The following is a 23,050-nucleotide window of genomic DNA, read 5'->3' as shown; positions in this document are numbered from 1 at the left end:
TAATTTAAGAAGCTAAAGGATAAACAGAATGATGAACAATTATTTCCAAGCTCTCAACAAAAGCAGTGCATATTACGTGTTCATACTTGAACAGTCAAGGATCAAAATAAAGTAAAAGTTATCTTTCAAAGGTAAAAGACCTTTTCCCAGAAACCAAGATGCCAAAAATAGCAACTTTCATTGACAACAGCATAATACACTACCGAATACACTTCCTTTTACCTTCACTGAAGTGGTCAGCAGCAGGAAAAACAGTCTCAAGCTATCTAATGAGATACCGTTTAACTGAATTCTTCTCAAGCCCTAAAACTCTTAACTCAAGTGTGTTCACAACCCCAAAAAGGTCAGCAAAAGGCTACTCTGTTTGAGGATCTGGGGAAATGGGAAGCAGTCCTATAGAAGCTTTTCACACAGGAAAGGGGAACAAGGCAAAAGGCCCGCGTTTTCATTCCAATTCAGCTCTCATTCCAAAATTGTTCAAGTAATGCCTCCTCACATTCCAGACCTCAGACAGATTTGGTTTTATCACAGATACTCTCAAAATCTCTTATTAAAAATCTAATTTTATATAAAAGTATTAATGAATATTGTAGAGCTTGAAGAGCAACACACTATCAAGTTACATTGCCTTCATCGCTAGTTTTCTTAGATGCTGACCCATATCCAACCTAAAGAACCCTTTTCCATCCTCATATCAGTACCAATAATTTTTAAGTATTTCTTGCAAGTGTTATTTCCACATTCTTTACCAATATAAGACATTGAGAAGAGTCCTACAAATTAAGAACCAGTGCAAGAGCAGTAGAACAGATTCCTGTGTAAAGTGTGAAATAACCATTTAGGAAAAAAGAATAGCATTCTGTGTGAGGTATTGTTCTTCCCATATATCACATGCTCCAGTCTCAGACAAACCACATGTTCTAAACTTCAGATGCATAATCCCACAAGGACTGTACTATAATCTCAACGCTTAGAGCCAAAGCTATACAAAGCTATTTTTTATTTCATTTAACATCTAATCAAAGTGTGGGCTGCTTCATTTGGTTTCTAAATGACTTGAGACTTTTAAGCTCTCCTGTTTTTTAAATTATTTTCTATTTATAATTTGGTTTAAAAGGGGGTACAACAGCAAGTATAAAGAAAAAACCCATGTTTAGTATACACTAAACACTACCTTAAAATACTACATTTTGGAATGTAAAGCTAAAGAATGCTACAGAAGTAAATTAGACAAACACAAATGTGTAGTTACTTCAGAACAGTTGCAGAACAAGAGGTAGACAAAACAGCCCTATTGCTTTTACAGTTCCAGAGAACTGGTGAACCATGGATGTCTGATAAACTATTGGAAGTATGCCATGGCCCAAATTGGAATACAAGCCTAGTAAAATTGCTGATGGGCTCCGATACAACAAAATTGCACTCTAACATTGCAAGAGCAAGCTGGTAATGAACCTTCTTTAGATGCACTTCTTGCTAGAGAGGTAGGGAAGAAAAACAAGCCAGTCAGAGGAAGGGAACATGCAATTCAAAGAAATTCAACATCCTTTTTATATTCACTTGAACACCCTTTTTATATTCAAGTCTTCTTAACCTAACCAAAAAATGCATATTAAACAGAATTCAAATCAGGTTCCAGAACTGACTTACTGAATGTCTTGTTTCATCTACATTACAATTATTTACTACCACTGTGTAATTGCTGGTAACTAATCAAATCCCCTCAGCTACTAAGCTGGTATTAGTTAAGAGGCTGCACAGAAAATTAAGCAGCTTTTGTGCAGTTCTAAAAGACAGCCATGATCAAGAAAACAACTTGCTCATTTTCTTTGCTAATGGCCTCAGCCTTGCAGAAGCAATGTGGGTTCTCAATGAAGTCTGTCAGAACTGTGACAATCTGCAACAAAAATTCACAAATACTTTGTGCATCTTCAATCTGCATGCTGAAACTAGAAACATTATGTTGAGAATCAGTCAAATGTGAACTTGCAAACTGTTGTGAGCACTGAAAAAGCAATCATTAATTTTTAAGAACAATATATTGATTATATTTGAGAAGTAGTTCTTTGTTGAAGGTCTATTACTTCTTTCATCTCATGACTTTTAATTGACAGGTTCTTGCATTGTCAATCCATTCTGAATGCCCAGAAGACTTCAGTATTTGATCGCTTATTAATAATCACATTAATAATGTTATCACGCAGAACAAAGAACATGAAAAAGCTGGCAACTCAGTAAATTACATAATTTGAAGCTCATCCAAGGCCCTATGAAAGAGCAATGAAAAACTGAGGCACAATAAAGTTAAGAGAATAAAAACCTAAACTAAGGAGTTTAACTAGGGTAACAGAAACCAATATATGCATCAGCTAAAACATGTTAGCCTTAATTGTAAGCTGCATGTCAGTTCTCCCCTTGCTCTTTCTGCTTCGACTGCTTTCTGTGGTATACTAGTGGTTGGTATTAATGTGGGACTTCTTTTGGCACATCTGTATCCTTATCTCACACTCAAAAAGGAAAGCCTTTACGTAACAGTAACTATCTGTTGATTAATCAAGGTTTGAGTTAAAACAGACCAACACCTTCTGTTAACATTTTGTGCTCTCCACCTCATTTCTCTTTGAATGTAAAGAGGAGAGAAATAGTCCTCTCACTGGGACATTAATCTCATTAGAGATCTCATTAGCAATATGCAAACATAAATTACTATTGTTAAAACCCAAAATTTTTATATTAAAACTTCAGAAAGATTGCAGGTCTCTCACCTCTATCATACTGTGCTACAGAGCTTTTAGCCAAGTAAGATCAAACTAGAAGAGAAATAGAACAAGAGAATTAAGAGGAGGAATCAGGTACTACAGAGAGGTTCATGATTTGAGAATAAGCACACCATCCCTCACAATGAACCAGGACTTCCAACAAAGGACACAGGGACACCATCTTCTGTAGAGAATGGTTCACAGAAGATGCATTCCAAAGTCCTGATCACTAGTAGTTGCTACAAGCAAGACATGCTCTATACTAGCTGAAGCACTAACCCCCACATTCAGGCAGCAAGTCAGCTTCAGTAAGGACATTGTACATACTGTAAATTCTTCTCAATTTCAACTGAGATACCTCATCCTAAACTGACATGCAATATTTTTATCACAGTCCTGATAAGAAATGTGGTACATTCTATAGTCTGGATCTGGAAGTGTTTTAATTTTATCACAAAAACAGGAAGGGGCTAAAAAAATTGAATCAACTGTGGTAGATATTACTTTTGCATCCATTTGTCTTTTGTAAAAAAAGCAGTCCTGAAGTATCAGTACTACTTCCCCCCCCCCCATTTTCATTTTTTTTTTCCCCAAGAGGTCTCTGAATATAAAGACACACTGGAAGTCCAAAGTTTCACTACTGGCACATAAAGATGGACAATCTCAGACCAATCCCAAGTTATTTTTAGAATTATTTTTACTAGTACAAAACCTCTCACTAAGCACAGCTGTGGTACACGCATGTGTAAACATGCCACAGAGAAAGAGCAAGCTCCTACCAGAGACCAATCAATGCATGATTCCAGAAAGCAAAAAACCACTGCAGTTACCATATAACCAACGGATAGAGGGGAAGTTCCTTGAATGTTCTTACCACTCTCAGAATACAGATTTTAGCTAAATAGAGGTGTATTATCTCCAAGATGACAACCCACTCCAAGTTCAGCTGAAAATTCAGACAGACATACTGAGTCACAATTAAGGATCCAGTATTCTGCCTGAACATGGCCAGTGTAAAACATTTAAGAAACAGGAGAGGAATGGCAGGGGGGACGACCTGATTATAACCTGAATGAACAGAAGATTTGTGTAACGACTTAAACTAATTTGACAGACAGTAAATGCATCAGCATGGGAACCTCAGAACATTGCTGCTGGGATCTACCTCACACTAGCAAGCATTCAAAAAACCCTAACAGTTCACATGGTCCAGAAGTCCTAGGTACCAAAATAGCACACCCCACGAATGTTTAAAGCTGCATTGGAAAGGCATATTGCCACAGCACACCTGTTAATCAGTACAGGCTCCTTTCACAGATGTACAGGAATTTAATTCCAGCTGTAGACATCACATCTTAATTGAATAAGCAGAACCTACTTACTGCAGATTTTTCTTATCTAAAACATTTAAATGTCTAATAGTGAAAACAACATAAAATAAGAAAAACAACACTTTAAGAACACATTTAAGTAACCTGGCACAGCATCATGAATCTTGTATCAACTTGGAGCAGTAAGAAAGGTTTATGTGCATATATGTCCCTTACCCAAAACATCCCCTGCTCCTCCCTCCCAATTTCTGCCCATACAGTAACAAAACCATACCTGGATCTTTTCGCCCTGGTTTTTCAAAGCGTCTGTCTCCCCTAGAAAGGCAGAAGAGAAGTTTCAAATAAGGTTTTGGAACTACCCCACTCTTTTTAGGTATGGCTTTTTTTTTTTTTACTCAGTAGGGGGCAATCAGAGCTTGATTGGACAGTATCTTTAAAGGTCTAAGTGACAGCTGATATCTTCAGGAACACTGATATACACACAGCCTTCAGCAACTAGATATGTTTTGAAATGTGACCTTAAGTACTGTCAACAGTGTTGAGACTAAAACTGAAGTGAATCCTTTAGCGATCCATATTTTCACCCATCATTTCCACTACAACTGTCATAATTTATGTTCTCTTAAAGTAGTTCCTTCTTCCTAGGAACTCAGCAGAAAAATTACTTACAAAAATGCTCTTTGACTTACTCCTAAGTTTCTAGAAACATTACTGTGTTGACTCCATCTTAGAAATTCAGATACTCCACTCTCAGGTACACCTAATCACCTTTCCTGAAGGGTTTTTATGAAGTCAAAAGGCACAAATGGAAGCTGAGCAGATGTATGTAAAAAACTTTAAGGGCTAGAGTTCTGTTACCTTTCCTCCCAACTCTGTGATCTGTGCATTTCCCTGCCCCCTCCGCGCCCAAATCCACCCTCCACTTCATCGAAACTTCTTTGGTAGAAACCGCTTTCTCCTCGGCCTCTGCCTGAAAAGACAAAAAACACAAGCGTTTGTACAAATAACAACAAAAGTTGAAAGACTCAGGTAGGTTTCCTTTTCCTGATGTCCCTGTGAACTAATCTTGCAGCTTTAAGTCCTGGTGAAATTATCTGGGGCAAAGGTAAAAAGGAACAAAGACTGAAGAGTCTTATGTAAAAATTCTTATCAAGAAGCACAAGATCAGACAGAATAGACAAAAAATTCCGAAATAAATACTATGCAGAAAAACACAGAAAACAGATACTTACCCAATAGAAATTACCAAACAAGGATGCATTGTTCACACAACATGCAGATAGTACATAGGTACTTTACACTCAAAAATCAGAACAGTGGAATCCACTATACTGGTACTGCACTGCAGATGTACTCTAATTACTGCTGTAAGGTTAATAAGGGAGAAGGAAGCTTCACTACTATTAAGTTCTAATGATTCCCAGCAGAAATCTCCCCCAGGACCAGTGGGGAGAAAAGAAGGATCACAGGATGGGTATAGGCAAGACAGCATGAAGAACCCCAATAGCTACATAATAAAAATTATCCTCCTCACTTTTTCAAGAAATGATTCTCTGTAGGTGGCTACCAAGTATCAAGCCTCAAGCCAAAAAGTTACAGATGTATCCTCAAGTAAAGCATCTTGAAGCACACCTTCAGTGTTTGGGTATGTGCGGGTTGTTTGGTTCAAAACAAAAGAAAAAACACAACAGAAAAACAACACCCCCACACATCCCCAGACCTTCAAGATAGCTTCCAGTACTGGTTAGACTAATAGCTGGGGTCAAGTTTCCAGATCTACAAAAGATAAACCCTGCTTCAGAAAGCACCACAGGAGAAGAAATGGGAGGGGTTTTTTTATCAACTAACTTACCATTTCAAGGATCTCATGTAAAGACAAACAAGTGAAACACATCAATCTGCTGGCTGTCAGGACAATTCCTTTCCTACATACACATGCAGTCTCTACAGTCAAGTCCAAGAACCATAAAAGCACTTGATAAAGGGAATTCTTAGCTGTGAAATTATCACAAACCTCAATCCTTTCATATTTCTCTCTTCCTGGCTTCAAGAAAACAAATACCTCAAAGGATGAGGTGCAAACCAGGCCAGGGATCTGGAGGAGTAAGACAGAACGACCAAATGAAACAGGAAACAAAACACCTTGAGAATGGAATCCAGTCTCTGTAGTTTTCTGAAGTAATAACAAGCCTCTATATCTAAAATCTAAAGACCCCTGGATGCATCAGGGAATTGTACCACATTTCAGTGTCTTATGGAAAGAGGCTCTAAAAAAATGGAAATAAAGGCAGTTGCAACAGTTTCTCTACTATTCTATACCAAATCTCTTGGGGGGGGGGGGAAGGGGGGGAGGGAATAGCTTTCCAGGCAGAGAAAAAGAAAAGTGATCCCCAGATAATCCAGTCAGGCTCCTCAAATACACACCGATTTTCTATCAGGCAGTACATGTTGCAAGGTGTATAAGGAAGCCACAAAGTTAATGTCTGTACAATTTCTCCTTCTGCTTCAGAAATGGGATTTCAACATCCTCTTTGGACAAAACTATCCTGTTCCTAGCACCAGCAAAGCAGTTCAGTGGCAGACCTCCTTGTCACAGAAATGCAGCCTTCCTTACCACAGAGTTCTGGAGATGCTTAAGTTCAGATGGAAACTGGACAAACTGGTAAAAAATAAAGCTGATATTTACTACACATAGAGACCACATCTGGCTCAGATAATGCACTGAGCTGCAAATGTTTAGCAGCTGAGCATATATGTGATGCTTCTTCACTTTTGTGTTTTTACCCGGTCATTTTTTTGCCAAAGTGTCATCTTTCGGCTGTTGCTGGAGACAGACTACTGAGTTGAATGAGCCCTTGCCTGATTCAGTGTAGCTGTTCTTACACCAACTCAGGTGGAGACACAGGAGTTGACTGAGCACTCAAGGCAAGAGAGGAAAGATTAGCCTCAGACCTTTGACTGTACTGTAAACATGAAAGCCTCCACTATGGCAAGTCCACTACTGCAAGGCTGACCATAGTCATGAGTGGAAAATAAGTTGCAAAGGCAAGAGACAGTAAATATGTGATACAAGATAAAAAGTAGCACAATGTTTATTCAATTAAGGCATTATGGGTCCCCTAAGATGCTGGAAAAGGACTTTGAGCTGTTATTCTTCACAAGAACCCAGGAAAGTTTAAGCATCTCATGCAATGGCAATCTTTGCCTAGTTTCTTCACTACAGGAAAGCTCTCTTCCTTCTTCTCACAGGAGATAATAAAGCAAAAGCAGTTCACAAGAAAAAGCCACAGGCAGGCAGAACAAAGGCACTGACTCATCTCGCATCTCTGAGGTAATGGAAGTGGAAAGTTGCATATACTTTTCCAACAGAAACAAAATTGGTTGTCCTTCTCTGTTTTTTACAGTGAGTGACAGCAACATTTGTAGTCCCTCCCCTTCCAGTGCAAGCAAGCATGACTACACACTGATTACTGATAGCAGACACACAACTAGCAGAGCCAGAAGGCTGGGGATATGGAAGATTTCATCAGCAAATAAAGCAAGTGTCCTGTATAAGGGAAGAACAGAATTAAAGCTGTTTTAATAGCAGCATGGCTTATGGCACCTTTAAAAGCATGTGAAATAACAGCCTGAGAAACCCCTCTCCACTTACCACCCCCCCCCCATCACAGTTCATCAGTACTTCAGTTGTGCTCAGCTGCCGAAGTAGTCCGAATTAAAAGATAACCTTGCAAAAGATTGAAACAAATGATCTCAGCAATTCAGTTTAAGGCTGCCTGTGGGGCCATGCTACTCAAGTCCCAGCTGTACTGACACCATACAGTACCAGACATGACCTATTTAAGCCACTTCTGCTCTGGTTGTGCTGCCACCTCCCTCCACTGCATTCTCCACGGCACACCGTCAAGGTGTGGTAACTTGATGTGCCCATTCAACAATACCCAGTAGAAGTATATGTGCAACTCCAGCAGAAACCAAGCAGACCTCTGTGTGAGCAGCATACTGCATTACAACAGATCCTACCAAGCTACAGAAGATAAATAGCTAGTTAAGGAAAACCATGGCGTACAAAGTCAGTTGTTCAGCAAGTATTACACAGATGAGCCTGACCTGAAACTGCACACTAGGACACAGCTAACACTGATAACAAAGCATATGAAAAATGCTTGCAGAGAGGATAAAACTGCTCAAATAAGCACACTGTTCACCATTCTGTTTCTGCACTTCTTGGCTTTTTTTTGTGGCTAATAAATCTAGAATGACATGCTTATTTTAAATAGAATGCCACTTCTGAAAAAATGCATGGCACATGAGGAGCAGACTTTCTAAGTGTAGATGTTGCACAAAGTACTGAATGCAAAGTCAATAGATGTCTATGAACCCTTCCATTTAAAAACTGAACAGAACAGCTGTCATTTGTTATTTCAGTAATTCCTTAAGAACCTCAGAATGAGGACCTCAATACACTAGATATTGTAATCATAACAGCCAAAAGTCTCTAACCTGGAAAACAGACAAGCCTGAATTTGAAATACAAAAAATACAAGACACAAGCAAGAGGGCAAGAAGCAGCAAACACTGTCATTCTTATTGTCATTACACAAAAAAACCCCCACACAACACAACAAGCAAATTCTTGAAATTACAGCATGACTGGAGTTTAAGATCTACGATCATAGCCATAGTACTGTGTGGGAGGAGGTAGATAACTCTAGTTCAACAACTGCTGTTTAGGTATGAGAACTTTCCACTTTCACACCATTTACACACTTACCAACAGCAGCAAAGACAGATTACAAAGGGGAAAGAACTCTAATGGGAAGCACAGCACCCTTCATAAGGGTCTTAACCAAAAAGGAGAACAGCTACAAAACAAGGTGTCTGTAAGCTTACGGCCCATTCCAGGGACTATTTAAGTCTCCCCTTGTCTGAGGCTCTTATTCATGAATGTTGACATTCCAGTCCTGCCAGCACAAAGCACAGGGCTTAACTGCACACCACAGGGAGCTCCCAGGAAAACAAGTAAATTAGAAAATAAATGTCACGTGCAAGTACTTGGTTTCTTTAGAGAATATAACTTCACAACTAAAATGTTGCAGATTTATGTCTGCACACGACACACAGTATTAGTGATGGCAGTTGCACACTGCAAATGGTTTTTAACAGTAACACCAAGTTGTATTTCAGCCCAGTCATAAATAATTTAAACAAAAACCAAAGCAATTTCCACACAAATTATTTTCCCATCAGCTAAACGTAATTGTCATAAGACTTGAGGTGACCATTGAGCAAATATTTACTGAGTGTTATGTTGTAGCTTTAAATACTGATAAAGGAAGTCACATTTAAAGTTCTAATAATAACCTTCCTTTAGCAGCATTTCATCCGTTCTTCCCTTTGCCAATCTGTTACAGACTCCCTCTCACACTCCCAAATGCTTGAGAACAATTCTGTGATTTGTGCCTCAGTGAGGGAACTTAATTAACATATCTAATCATACATGCAAATTCTCCCCTGAAGTTACTGTTGTGCAAGTCACTTCAATACAGTAATCTTCTTTTGGTAAAGATGAAGCCCACATTTGATCAGCTACAGCTTTGCTGCATATAATGATGTAAAGTTCATGAAGAGCACCAGATAACCTCTTGAACCCAGGCAATTTTGCAATGCAATAAAGAAAAATGTTTTCCAACAGTTAAGTGAAGCATTTCATTTAATGAACAAACTCCAAAGAAATTCTAAGTCCTTTTCACTGTAATTTGAAAAACAGAACTGCATTTAAAGCTTGCTACTTGCAAGCAACTTATTAGTTTTGTAAGTTAGATGTCAGTCCTACACAGACCTCTTCATAAATAACTACTAGAGACAAAGTCCTTAATTACAAGAACATCACTTGTATAATTATAAAGAAATGTAAGATTTTGTCCTGGCAGAAGCCCTAATTTGTTTGCTAAATATAGAAACTTTGGGAAGACTAATCAAGCCTAAAGCCCCAAACTAATTGCTCATGGAAAGAAAAGGGGAAGAGTGGAAGAAACATGCAGTAACCAGGATCAATGGAAGAGGGAAAGCTCAGTAATTTACTGAAGAAATTTACTGGAGAAATGTTTTCTTTACAGCTTAGCAGAAGAATGACAGTAGCCTAACAAGTACAACATATAATGATTCATGCCAATTAAGAAAGATGAAATGAGGATGAAAACAAAAATAAGTGACAAAGATGAATTTTGCTACAAAGTTTTTGAGCTAGTATTTAACATATCTTAAAGAACGAAGTATGAAAAAACAAGAATATATGCAGTAGAAGCTTTCAAACAGTCTTAATAATATGGCATGTATTTTAAGTTCTGTCCACTAAAGTGTAATGAATCAAACTTTACTGCCAAACAAAAGTTCCATGCGTACATAGACATCAAATATTAGAATTACTGGATTAGAAGCCATATTCTGCCATGTTTAACCCTATGACCTCACTGAAACTAGTGGGGGCAATTAAAAAAGCAACCCACTGCTCACTGCATAAGGATGACATTCATGGTTCATAGTACAGCAAAAAAAAGAACACAAAATTTGACAAAAGAAAGAAAAATAAAGGGTTTGGCAAATTAGAAATGGTCATGGTATCTTGATATTGAAACTAGAGAGCACACTAGCGGTCATATGATCTCAAATCACCAAGTTTTAAGCAGCATTCATTTCATTTGCAGAATTAAGCCTTAAAGCATCTAAAAAAATAGCTAAGATGTATTCCTAGCAAAAGTGAAACATGGATGGTAGCAATGCAATATGCACATTAACACAGCAAAAAACCAACAGCTTTCAAAAGTACAACAGAAATATAACAAGGTATAAGAAAGAGTGTCACCCCACCTCTATATATGTGCACATACTTCTTTTTTAAAAGAATTTGGGCAAAAGACAATGATAAATAAAGAAGGGGAAATGACAGGGAAATCCAGTGATAGCCTTGTTAAAGTTTAAATGTATATGCCTTAGCCAGGAAGCAACCACAAGAGGACAGATGACAATCTACAAATATCTGAAAGATGTAAGCTAAGAAGAAAGCAGGATAAAGGAATGAGAATAGAAATGAGAGAACAAATTAAGTCAGAGCAAAATTCTGGTCAAGCATTTAATTATGTATGGAAGTGATTTCTGAAAATGTTATTGAAAATATCACCAGTTAAGGACATTTAGAATTAAATTAGAAAGGACCTAAAGAGAAACCTCACCTAAGCACCTGCAAAGACAGAGGCTACATGATGAATTATTCCTGATGATATTTCCAAGTTATTAACATCTTAGTATTCTAAATGTAACCCATCATATTTATATATATACAAAACCCCCAAAATAGTGTTCACAGCAGTATGCACATTGAAAGGAAACTGCTAAGATAAACTTTGGATTTAACAATTTCTTTTCAATCTAGTGATATGGCTTGAGGACATTTTCTCAACTCATTTGCAAATGTTCAAAGCAATCCAGGATGAGACATTGAACTACAGTGATGCACTAAAAATGGCAAGACTCAAATTTCTCCCAAATTGAATTATATCTTTTCATTAACTTTCTCCTGTTTATTCTCAGGATGTTAATAAATAAAAATGACTTTTCAGAACACACAACACTATCTACTAAAATCTTAGTTTCAAATACATTTGTGGATTCTTCTCCCTTTTCCCTATAAATTGGTTTTGTACCTTTAATAAGTTATTTCTAACACTACCGAACCAAACAATTTCCTATTCCACCTAAAAACTACCTTTCCCTTTTGCTTTCCACACCCACCAATCTGACAAAGGCATGGAACACAGGTACCAGATGTGCAGAACAATCACTAAACACAATATTCATTCTCTAACACCACCTTATTGGAAAGATTCCAAAGCTTTAAGGGAAAAGAAACTGGGCATCAGAAAATCTGGCCATAACCAAGCTGCATCTAACATCTTTCATAAGCTTTAACCTGGATCACGTGTATACATTGCAGCACATCCCACTAATAGCTCACCTCGACCTCTAGAGGAACTTCTACCTCGAGGAGCCCCTACCACCGTTCCTCCTCCACGTCCCGTCAACCGCAGGACAGCAGCACTGTTTACGGACATCGAGAAATTTCTCTGCCAAGAAGAAGAAAGAGCCAGGGTGAAATTCCATTAAAAAAACAAAACAAAACCAGAAACACTTACCATTATCCTAATTTTAGCTTTATACCAGCCTTGTTTTCCTTACGTTCATTACAAATTCTCTACAACTGACTAACACTAACAAGGAAAACGATTCCTTGGAGACATGAGTAGCTGAATCACTCTAAAAGTATCTTGGTCAATATTAGTACTTCCAAGTTACTTACCTGAACTTCCCATGCTCTAAAGGTAGCAAGTGAGCACCTACTCCTTTATCAGATGATTCCAGCACAGAAGTGGTTAGAACATCAGCAGCTTTAAACACAGCCATTCAGTTGCAAAAAGAGATTGGCACCTGCCTATACCCGATGCCATTAATACCAATTCTAAATTTACATTTTAAGCAAAGCAGGAACACATAAAGAGCCACAGAAACTTGTTAAGCACAATTTTATTCAATCTCCTTTACAGAAATAAGTCTTTTTTCTCTAAATGTATCTATCATAGGAGTAACATGCTTTGGGGAACACCAAGTGTATTTAAGACTTCTGAAATTTAACTGATACTCATTTTAATAAGACAATAAACACCAGTAAAATTCAAGTTTATTTTAACATGAAATAATTGCTAAAGAAAAAGCTATTTCAATAAAGAATGGATAATTATAACCAACTCTGGCCCCATTCTCTGAACACAAGTAGTTGGAAAACTGGGCCAAAGAATTCAGCAGCATGTTCAGAAGGCACACCTGAATTCACACACACTTTCTGAATGCAAGTTTCAAATAATTAGAATGCAAAGGACTCCGAACAGCTGTTACATCGGGCTTCTTGATAGGAACTTAAAGGAGGCAAATTGTTTACATGAACTTATCTGAATCACTATGACTTTGAAGGTCTTCAGAGAACAATGACACAAGCAATTATATACCATTAAAAATCTAGATGGCTAACAAAGCCAATAGACATCTAAAGGAGTTTTAACCCATTTCAGAAACAAGCCTGCTTGATACATTCTTCCTGCAAAATAGATCTTCCTTCAAGAGAGAACTGGTAACTAAGTAGACTGGAGGGGGGAAAAAAAATATCCAGTCATGCATGGCAAAACCAAGGTCAGCCTCCAGTAAATCTGATTGTTTTCCCAGCTAGCTCTTAAAATTTAAAACAACCATTTCAACAGCAAGTCAAAAATGAACCACCTCCATTTGCCTCTAAGCAAACCACCACCCTTCCTGCTGTTGATATTTCTGGTTTTTTTGTGAAGTGGTGAATTATTTTACTATAGAAATGACTCTAAGCTATTGATCAGATTCACTGTCCTGCATAGGAGATTCCTTAATTTTTGATACCTTATTTTTCCAGTAAGAACAAAATAGTAATCTCACTTCCTTTTCCAATTTTTTTTTTTACTTGTCTGCCTCAGCTCTGAACAAATTCTCCCTCCCCTCTGTAGAGCTTGCTGTGGTGAAGACGCAATCCTTGTAATGTGCATAGTGGTAATAATCCACATGGTAAGATCACAGTAAGTAACAAAAAAAGCAAAGTAAAAAAAGCGAAAAACACCCTACTATTGATTAGTGTATTACTTCAGTGTCCACCTCTGACAATGCACACCAAAGAGCAAAGCTGCCCCAAAACAAGGGCTCAATTCCTTAGTAGCAAATGGAAGATGTCCCAAGAAACAGACATCAGAAACATAACCACTGAGGAGAGAAAAAAACCCCTCCATTATATTCAGCAAGAGCTTGAGATTCCCTTAATCCACAAGCAGATAAGATTAAGACAACTGAATTCTTTCCTAATGCAAATAGGAGTAAGGGGAGCAAGAGAGGAAAGGCAAAGGAACATATCCCGCATATTGCCTGTGGTTGGTGGTAGAAACCTCTGTTAAAACTATGTGCAGAAACCTTCCTTTCTTCAAAAGACATTTCCCTGGAAACAGATCTTAGACAAATCTATTATTTCCTATAAAAAAAACTTACTACAAGGTGAATGAGTTGAGCTCTAGGTTAGCTCAGCATCCTTATCACCAGGAAAGTGACATTCTACATAAGTATAAAGAGGACCAGCAATTCCATATGAAGTATATCCATGTCATGTAATAGGGAAAACTATAGCCCTAAGCCTCTGACTAGTTAAATTCCACAGGACTAAACAAATTTAAGCTTAAATTCATATAGCTGACATTACCTATTATCCATCTCTAGATAACACATCTTTAAATCAGCTTGAGACAAGTTCTTCCTGGACATACTACACATATAACTACAATGCTATCAGGTGTGTACTCTCAGGTTGCAAGCAAGAATTGCTCTGAATCCAAGCCTAGAGTAAACCTGATGGGTTCAGCTTCAACTGAACGCTACCCTAAAGTACATGTACTCTGATCAGCTTGTCCTCTACAGGACTCCCTAACCTCTGTTCCTCAAGTTCTGAGAGGATAATACTACCTTCAGTATTTACAGAGGGGGCACAAACATGTTTTAAACTCTTTTATCAGCCTTAGGTGAAAGAGCTTTCCTGCACCACGACTAGCAGCAAAGCCATTAATATTCACCTCAAGATCACTTCTGAACATGATTCTTGATGATGAGCAATGTTTATTATGTCATGGGGAATAAACACCAGGAATTTCTGGTAGTTTAAATAATGACATTCCCTTGGCATCTCAAATCAGTCGTGAAGGGGGGGGGAAAAAAAAAAAAAAAGATCTTCAGACAAGAAAAACCAGATTGTTCACATCCTCTGGGTCCTCAGAAAACATTAAAGGAAAGACTTTCTGAAAAAGGGAATATGAACTTCTTTCACATTAAGATTTTTGTGGAGATTGTAGAAAACTTAAGCTGACCATGAAGACTCCTATAGGATTACAGGTGAAAAGGAGCAGAAAAAAAAAAAACAGTGACACAGTACACACCAACTTCTCAGAAGTTTTCAAGACTGATGAAACACTGGGCACTGCAGCAGAGGACCAGCTCTCCCTGAAGGTCAGCAGCACTTAACCACCTCATCTGTACCAAGAGGCTACTCAGCACATTTTCAATACCATAGCCTTAACTTTGTATCACTTCTCTGGAGAGTATCTTGAGGCTCACCAGAAGTCAACGCCCCTTAACTGTAAAAGGCTTGTAGTTTACTCTGAAGGACTCTATTATGGATCAGCAAAAAAACATGTCCAAAGGTATTTAACACCAATGTTCAATATTTTGGTATGCTACTGTATGTGTGGCTGACCATTTCCTGGGCTCGCTGCCTGAATCCCTCCTGTTCCCACTGCAGAGTGGGAGCTGGGCTAAGATTTCCCATAAAAGCATATTCTCAATCTCAGTTGCCTTTTAAGACTGTGACATGAAGTGCCTACAGGGTATTCACATGAACTTAAATATAACTGCTGATTAAAAGCTAAACTATTAGCATCTTATGTCAAAGAACAGCATCCTAAGAAGACACAAGAAATATGAATCAACTCTGAAGTGGAAGGAATTCCAGAAAAGCTGAAGAGGATATGCCAGAAAACCCAGGAGTAAAAAGATGATGAAAAATTCAAGAACACAATAGCATGGGGCAAAGGAAGGGGGATACTCTGAAATCTTCAGAAACTAATACTAACATTCCCCACCCCTGCAAAAATCAAATTACACTCAAGTCAGTAAAAATACTCAGCTTTCTATTAGAAAAGAAACAAACAAACAAAATTAAACCACAGTATTCTGAAGTAAGAAAAGTGCTAAGAAACATGAGAAACCAGAGAGCAACTGCACAATCATAAATTCTGACAGCCATAAAGAGGGAATCAATTCAGAGTCAAAAGTCAGAGGCATTTATCCAGAGGGGGGTGGACAGTCTTCTCTGCTAGGAATCAAATTTAAAGCAAGGACTTTCAAATACTCAGATAAGTCACCCTTGAAATGGAATCTTCATGAACTACCTGTTCTCACTCTTATCTTGTTCACCAATTAATTATATACCTATAGAGACCAAACAAGGAAATATTCGAGCAACTGCTTACATACAAAGTAGCTAAGAGTACTGCACTTTCCTAAGAAATGTTAGCAGTCAAAAAACTTCAACACTTCTCTGAAGACAACAAAACTGAACTTACACAACTTGGACACTTCTATGACAACAGCAAAGGTGATCCAAAAACTGTAAAAAAGTTTCACTAATCTGAAAATTCTGTGTACTTAAAAATAAGGTAATACTCCACAGAGAATGATCCTCGATTTAACAAGTTGACTGTCTGCCACCTACAGAAAATTGTATGAAAAATATTTATTCAAATTTAAGACAATAATTGAGCATAAGTGAAATTTAAATTTTATGCTAACACAGTATGCTTTCATAATTTCTTTCCCTGAAATCTACTAACCTCAAATTTTTTTGTTTGTTTTTTTTTTTTTTTTTTTAATGGAAGTATACTCTTTATTTTACCTTTACACCAATGAAAATTGGAAGATTTTGTTTTTTTAAAAGAAGGATACAAACCTGTTCTTCTTCTGTAAAAGGTACAAGTGCCAGTGGTGGCAGGGGCTCCTCTTGTAAAATAGGCAGAAACTCCTTATCCAGAAGATCTGAAGGTATCTGTATGAAAGGAAAACAGCATACAAATATACCCAAGTATTCCCATTTCAGGGATGATGCCACATACTTTGTTTTACAAAAAAAATTTTATTCTGCCAACTCTGTCTCCATCTACCTGGTACATCAGTACTTCCAATAACATTTACTGGGGGTGGGTGGAACTCCACTGCAAGTTTACACACACACACACAGACACCCCCTGGAAAAAAATATTCTTATAGACAAAACATCCAAAGCATCCACCACCCACAACTGTAATATGTAAAGTATCAAGATCATACATGTCAGAATTCTAACTTCCACATCACTGCAGCTCAAATCTGAACCAAGAGAAATTTCATCTGGTAAATTAAAAAAAGTATTGCTTTAACTACAATGCATTTTTGTAGCCAAATTTTTATTTATATATTAACAAAACTACCATATATAGCACAGAGGTGGTATTTGATTTAAAGTCAGCATTTCCAATTTACAACCAACAGAAGAGTAAAACAAAAAAAGTGAAGTGAAACTATAGGTATGGATTTATTGAGTAGAGAATGATGATGATTTATATAAAAAAGTTAACACTGATTTTTAATCAGTCCATCATCAGAAGGAAGCTCCATCAGCAGATGTGACCTTGAGCATGTAGACAAGAAGCTACAATTACAGCCAAGTGAGCTCTAATTATGCCAACAAAGAAATGTTTTCAAAAATATCTAGTTTACAATACTAGAGAGGAAGACTTCTCCCAATTTTAATTGAAGCAAAGCAACCTAGGGTTTTATTTTTTCATTTGGGTATACATTAGCAGAAGTCTTCCTGCTTTCAATCAGTACCTTTATCAGATGCAACTTTGCCTAATCTTCAGCCAAAGACTGAAGACGACAACACAGTGAAAAAAAGACTAGGATATAAGATACAGCTTAAAAACATCACATCTAGTAGTTGACTAGAAACAGCGTTAAGAGTCCTCAGTATCAAAAGGTGGAATTGATGGAAACACATGTTTATCAAAAGCAAGACATACTCTAATAATAATGCCCTTCTGGCAAACACACAGGGAGAAAATATTCTTTTGGACCATTCAGAACCATCTGAGAGCTTCTTGTAACACACAGTTTTAATAGGTTGTTCTGAATCAGTCACAACTGTAGAGGTCTTAGTGTCATCTGATATAGCATACACAAATTGCAAAAAACAATGACCTCTGACAGGCTAACTTATTCAAGCATAACATCAAGGTTTAAATTGCAGCTTCTCTAAGTAGAGCAGGGTAATTCTGCATGTTAAAGCATGGCTTTAAGCTGTAACACACTTAACAGCTTTAGAAAAATCTTTGACATTCAACGCCCTTGAATCCATGTATAAGCAATCCAGGGCTCCCAGCACTGTAGGAAAGCATCAGCACAGTCATCGTAGAATAAGAACATGAAGGTATGTGTGCACATCTATCTGCAAAGCTAAAGGCACAACCTGACACAATTTCTTGCAGTCCCTCCCTGACTTGAGGGTAAGTCAATAAGAGGGATTCAGACTTCCAAGTCACTATGTGCCTGCTGCAACAATAAACCTACCTCTGTCACCATCTACAGAAAAAAATAATGTTTATGGATGGAGAATGTGTGAATCATTTGCCTGAAGCGCTTTCTGAAATGTGACTCTTGTATTGCTGAGAACCTTTGTTTGAAATTAAACCTGAGGCGATTTCTTGACTTTCTACACTGCTCTTTGATATTACAGGTGCTGAAGTGTATTTGTGTCCTGAGTCCCAAAGAAGTGAGCTACTAGAGGACTGCTCTCATTGGGCTGGTTACCTGCTAAAGTGAACTGCCTTAAGTCAGGGTAAATGGGAAGCTCTTGCCTTTTTTAGATCATCTGCTAATATGATTTATTGTCCAACTTTCAAGCTGAATCAAATAACTATTTTACACTGCATTAAATAAAATCCTACTGAGGCAAGCAAATCTGCACAGCTGCAAGGACACTTTAACTCTCAGTCATCTGTGGCAGTGGAACTGAATATGGCAATCAGGGTTTTTTTGTTCTTGGGGGGCAGAGGAAGTTGCCCCTACAGTGGCAAAAAGAATCAAACATAATGAATGCAGTAAGAGTGGGATCAAACAAGCACACACAAACTCCACAATCGGACCTCTTCAGTTCTTTGCCAAGGGATACACAATTGCTTTGTCCACAGTCACAAAAAAATAACTATTCCTAATCACAAGACTGTCATTAGGAATACACACATCAGGCCACCTTCCTTTTCCTGCTCACCTTATTATCCTTTAGAAAAAGTGCCAGCATTTCTTCTCTCCCATACCGATAGTCTGCTAGTTTGTACTTTGGCAAAGCCGGAGACAAAGGAGGGGATGTCACGCTCCCACCACTAGACAAAGCTCGCAGCCTAAAATAAAGCAGAAAAACAATGAAAATTGAATTGAGGAGAATGTGCCTTCACCTATGCTATCATCCCTCTGCACATTTACATATTTGACACAAATGAAATAAATCCAGTACTGAAAGTAAAGACATTAACAGTCTAACTTCAAAACCCTGAAACTTGGTGCTTCAACAAGAGTGAAAGACCTTCCCTCATTTTTCCCACTACCAGGAGAAAAAAAGAAAAAAAAAAAGATACTGCCACAAGCATATTAAGGAATTCAACTCATCCCCAGGAGAACACTTTTGTCTTGACTATATAGCAAGCTAGCTACACCCCTAAAACCTTGACAAAGCTATTTACACGGGCTGCACAAAATTCAGTTGTAAGTCTTCCATAGATATTTATGATAACAGCTTCCTTTCAACAAGAGAAATTCTTACCACACTAGGGACAGTGTGGCAAACAATCTAAGGAAAAAAGTTTATTCAGATATTTCACAAAGTTTAACAAACAGTACAGGACAGTAAATTTTGCAAAGAGGTTTCTTCTTGTGTCTCTGGAATCCTACTCTACCCCAAATTCCTTTTCCAGAACTTTAAATTAATGGCATTTTTCAGACAGTATGTACATCATTTAGGTTAGTGTCTTAATAAAAAAAGATGTACAAAATAGCTACGCTTTACTTCAGAGACATTTCAAGCAGTAATCTAACTTAGGGTAACAGATAAATATGCTATTAAGTTTCATCCCATCCCCCACATCTAAGCTACTCAGATTCTTGCAGGTTACCTCTTAACAGTTGTATATTATTCCCACTCCACAGGTGGATTATTCTCATTCTATACCAATGATTTCTTCAGCTACAAAAATATCCAGTATTTTTAAGTCTGAGGAATGTTTCACAAAAGGATGTGTATCAAGAAACAAAACCCAGACCATTTTCCTACATTCTCCTTGATGTGCATCTTAGACAAGTAAAACGATGAAAACTCTTCTCAACAATCACAAAATCCTTGGAAAGGGAGGTGCTCTAAACTAAAACATTGATTCAGAAGCTACCTTTCACCTAATTATTGAAGCATGCTTTGATTTGTTTTATTGTTCTTTAAGCAGAAAGGAAGAGTAATTTGCAAGGCAAATGTTTATCTTATTTTTTCGTTTGGTGCCACCCAGTGGCAGTTTCTTCACATACCATTTCCAAACAAAAAATGCCCAGGGAGGTATTATTCAAAGGATTAGATGGCTCAGCACAATGTTCAACTCCAACCCAGATCAAACGTGACTGAGAGTTTCACTATTAACTGATACAACAGCATACATGATGGACATGACTATACTGCAACCCAAAAGAATAATTATAAAACTTAGAATTTTATGCCATTATTCCTGTAAAAATGTAGTAACTCACTGGAGTATAATATATACTTTCATACATAATCTAATACTGTTTTTAAACTAAATGGAGACTGAAGTCCCCTCACTATGACAGCAATCAAGTTACTGTTAAAATATGTGCTTTTTTCAGAGTTGCCGTCCCCCTTCTCTTTTTTTAATATTACTTTGGCTTCCATCCATCAATAAACCTAATCGTGCCTGTCTCTTACACTGAAGAGCACTCCTGCATAAAATATCTGCCTGGTGGGCGTATTTATAGATAGTGATAAAGTCATTCTTTAACCTTCTTTCAATCTAACAAAATAGACTGAGCTCTTGCATTGTTTTCCAGGCCACAAATCATGTCTGTCTTCTTTATTGAATACTCTCCAACTTTTCTACGTTGTGTATAAAAATGTGTCAGCAAAAGTGAATATGTTATTCCAGTAACAGTCTTACCACATGCTATGCAGCAATTGTATTTCCTATAACCACTCCACACTCCCATTTACACACTTAAGGATCACATGACTCTTCAGAAACCACACCATCCAGAATTCTTGTTTGTAATTGCAGTCACCAACACTTTAACAAGAAATTGGAACAAATACTGAACAATAATCACACCTATGTAATTACACTTTAGCAAAAGCCAGGACAATGCATGTCAGACAAGCTGGAAAACTAACAGCTGACAACATTACAGAATATCATGGATTCATGGATTCAATAGCTCATTTTTCCTGACACTTTTCAGTGTGCACATGCAGGAGACTATGACATGAAACGCACACTTTTACCATATTCCATATAGTTTTTTTAATATGAAATCTGTAACTAAGCAAGCATATTTTTTTTTTTTTTAAGTCCAGTAAGGAGGGTCTAGGAGCTTCCTTATTAGTATGTATCACATGGAAAGACCAAACAAGTTGTCTTCACTCACTTTGTGTATACCTCTGAGATCATCAACATTATTCCTCCCTCAGATACTTGGTAGCAATGCAAGTGTTACGCATTACCATAACATGAACCCCAACTCATTTCATACACAATGCCAACTTACAAAGTGAAGGCTAATTTTATAATCTTGCTTTCAGTCACAAGCCACCAACTGAGGTGAAGCAGGATGGAGCAACAAAGACATTATATCCCATTCAGTCTTATAATCAATTCAGTCCCAAAGGACAGAAATTCATAATGTGCTTTTAAAATTTTAGACAAGGTTCCAGAAAAAAACTTACCATTCAGGCCCAAAGTTAAGTGTCTGAGTTTCTGCTGCCATTTTTTCCTGTTCTATTCCTCTTTTTTAAAAAGCGTGAACCTGAAAAATAACAATGTTTACTGTGAAAACAACTGGATTAATACAGTCCTTCATAAATTTCTTCACAATACAAAAGCACTCTGGTCATGCAAAGAAGTGAAAACAAGTTAACTATGTGGAAATTTTTTTTTTTTCCCCTCCAAGGAACCCATTTCAGCTCTCCAACACAGATTAATTTACGAACATAGGAGCAACTGCATCAAGATCTCTTCCCTAAATTCCTCTTTTAACAGCTCAAACAGGACACTGGATCTGGGTGTCTGAATAAACAACTTGCACAAACAGTCCCTTTTCAAATCAGTGACTACCGCAAGACAACCAAACACAGAGAATTTGATGCATAATCCTTTTCTGTAAGAACAGTAATGCTTAATTAACAGAATTGCAGCTTCCTGACAATTTCAAGAGGATAAAAAAACACTAGAAGTGCAGCAAGAAAGATTTGCCAGTTGAGTGGCAGAATATTCAAGAAATTTCCACTGCTCATTCTTGAAAAACAGCCTTCTAAAGGTTCAGTACATCCAACGCTGTGACATTCTCCTAAATCTGCAGGCAGATGACAGTACTTCTCTCATTCTTGGTTTTATTAAGAAAAAAATGCACAAATTAAGACTTCAGCTATTTTCATTCCTATTAGCCAAGGTCCTGCAGACACTAGTGAAGGTCAGGTCAAGTTCCTATACAGCAAGAGTGTTAGAGAGAAAGAACAAGACTAAGGCAAGGCTATGAAGTTTTCCTTTCTCAAAGCCAAGTTCAGCCCAGGCAGTTCTGGAGAAGTCTCTTTTGCAGTAAGAAAATACAGCTCCTCTACCCTTCCAGCAACAGCAAAATCCAAATCTGCAGAGGAAGGGGTTTTGGTTTTTCAAAAATCAAAAACACTGTAGCCAAAGCCCAAACAGAAAAGGATTTCTATCATTACCTACAGAAACTGGTAGACAGATGGTAGGGAGGGAGCTTTGCCATATCAGAACTCTGTTCCTTAATAGGCCCAAGGACTAAATAAGAAGCTTCATAAGTTTGTCTTTTGACAAACTATACTTCGCGTGGAAAGGTGATGGAAAAGAAAAACAAAACATGGCAAGATAGAAGTGGAAAGGGCATTAGTTACTGCAAAAAAGATGACAAAACCAAACAACGGAAAGATTTTTTTCTTATATACATGCTACTGAAGTAAGGATATGAAAGTTA

General features: G+C 37.5%; 1 protein-coding gene across 10 annotated transcripts in view; it reads right to left on the bottom strand.

The window, feature by feature from the left end:
- Positions 1 to 23,050, bottom strand: part of GIGYF2 (GRB10 interacting GYF protein 2) — a 79,166-nt gene that overhangs the window by 44,715 nt on the left and 11,401 nt on the right. For all 10 annotated transcript variants that reach the window (XM_049803524.1, XM_049803515.1, XM_049803517.1 and 7 more), the window contains 6 exons: positions 21,783 to 21,862; positions 19,059 to 19,188; positions 16,704 to 16,799; positions 12,105 to 12,213; positions 4,949 to 5,060; positions 4,365 to 4,405 (listed from right to left, as the gene is read on the bottom strand). In XM_049803524.1, the coding sequence (XP_049659481.1) occupies positions 4,365 to 4,405; positions 4,949 to 5,060; positions 12,105 to 12,213; positions 16,704 to 16,799; positions 19,059 to 19,188; positions 21,783 to 21,823 (529 nt within the window). In that variant the 5' untranslated portion in view covers positions 21,824 to 21,862. The remainder of the gene's footprint in view (positions 1 to 4,364; positions 4,406 to 4,948; positions 5,061 to 12,104; positions 12,214 to 16,703; positions 16,800 to 19,058; positions 19,189 to 21,782; positions 21,863 to 23,050) is intronic.

The sequence above is a fragment of the Accipiter gentilis genome, chromosome 6 (assembly GCF_929443795.1).
Source record: "Accipiter gentilis chromosome 6, bAccGen1.1, whole genome shotgun sequence".
In the NCBI taxonomy this organism is placed as follows: Eukaryota; Metazoa; Chordata; class Aves; order Accipitriformes; family Accipitridae; genus Astur; species Astur gentilis.
Note: the sequence above shows the minus strand (reverse complement) of the source record. Positions and strands in the feature narration are given on the sequence as shown.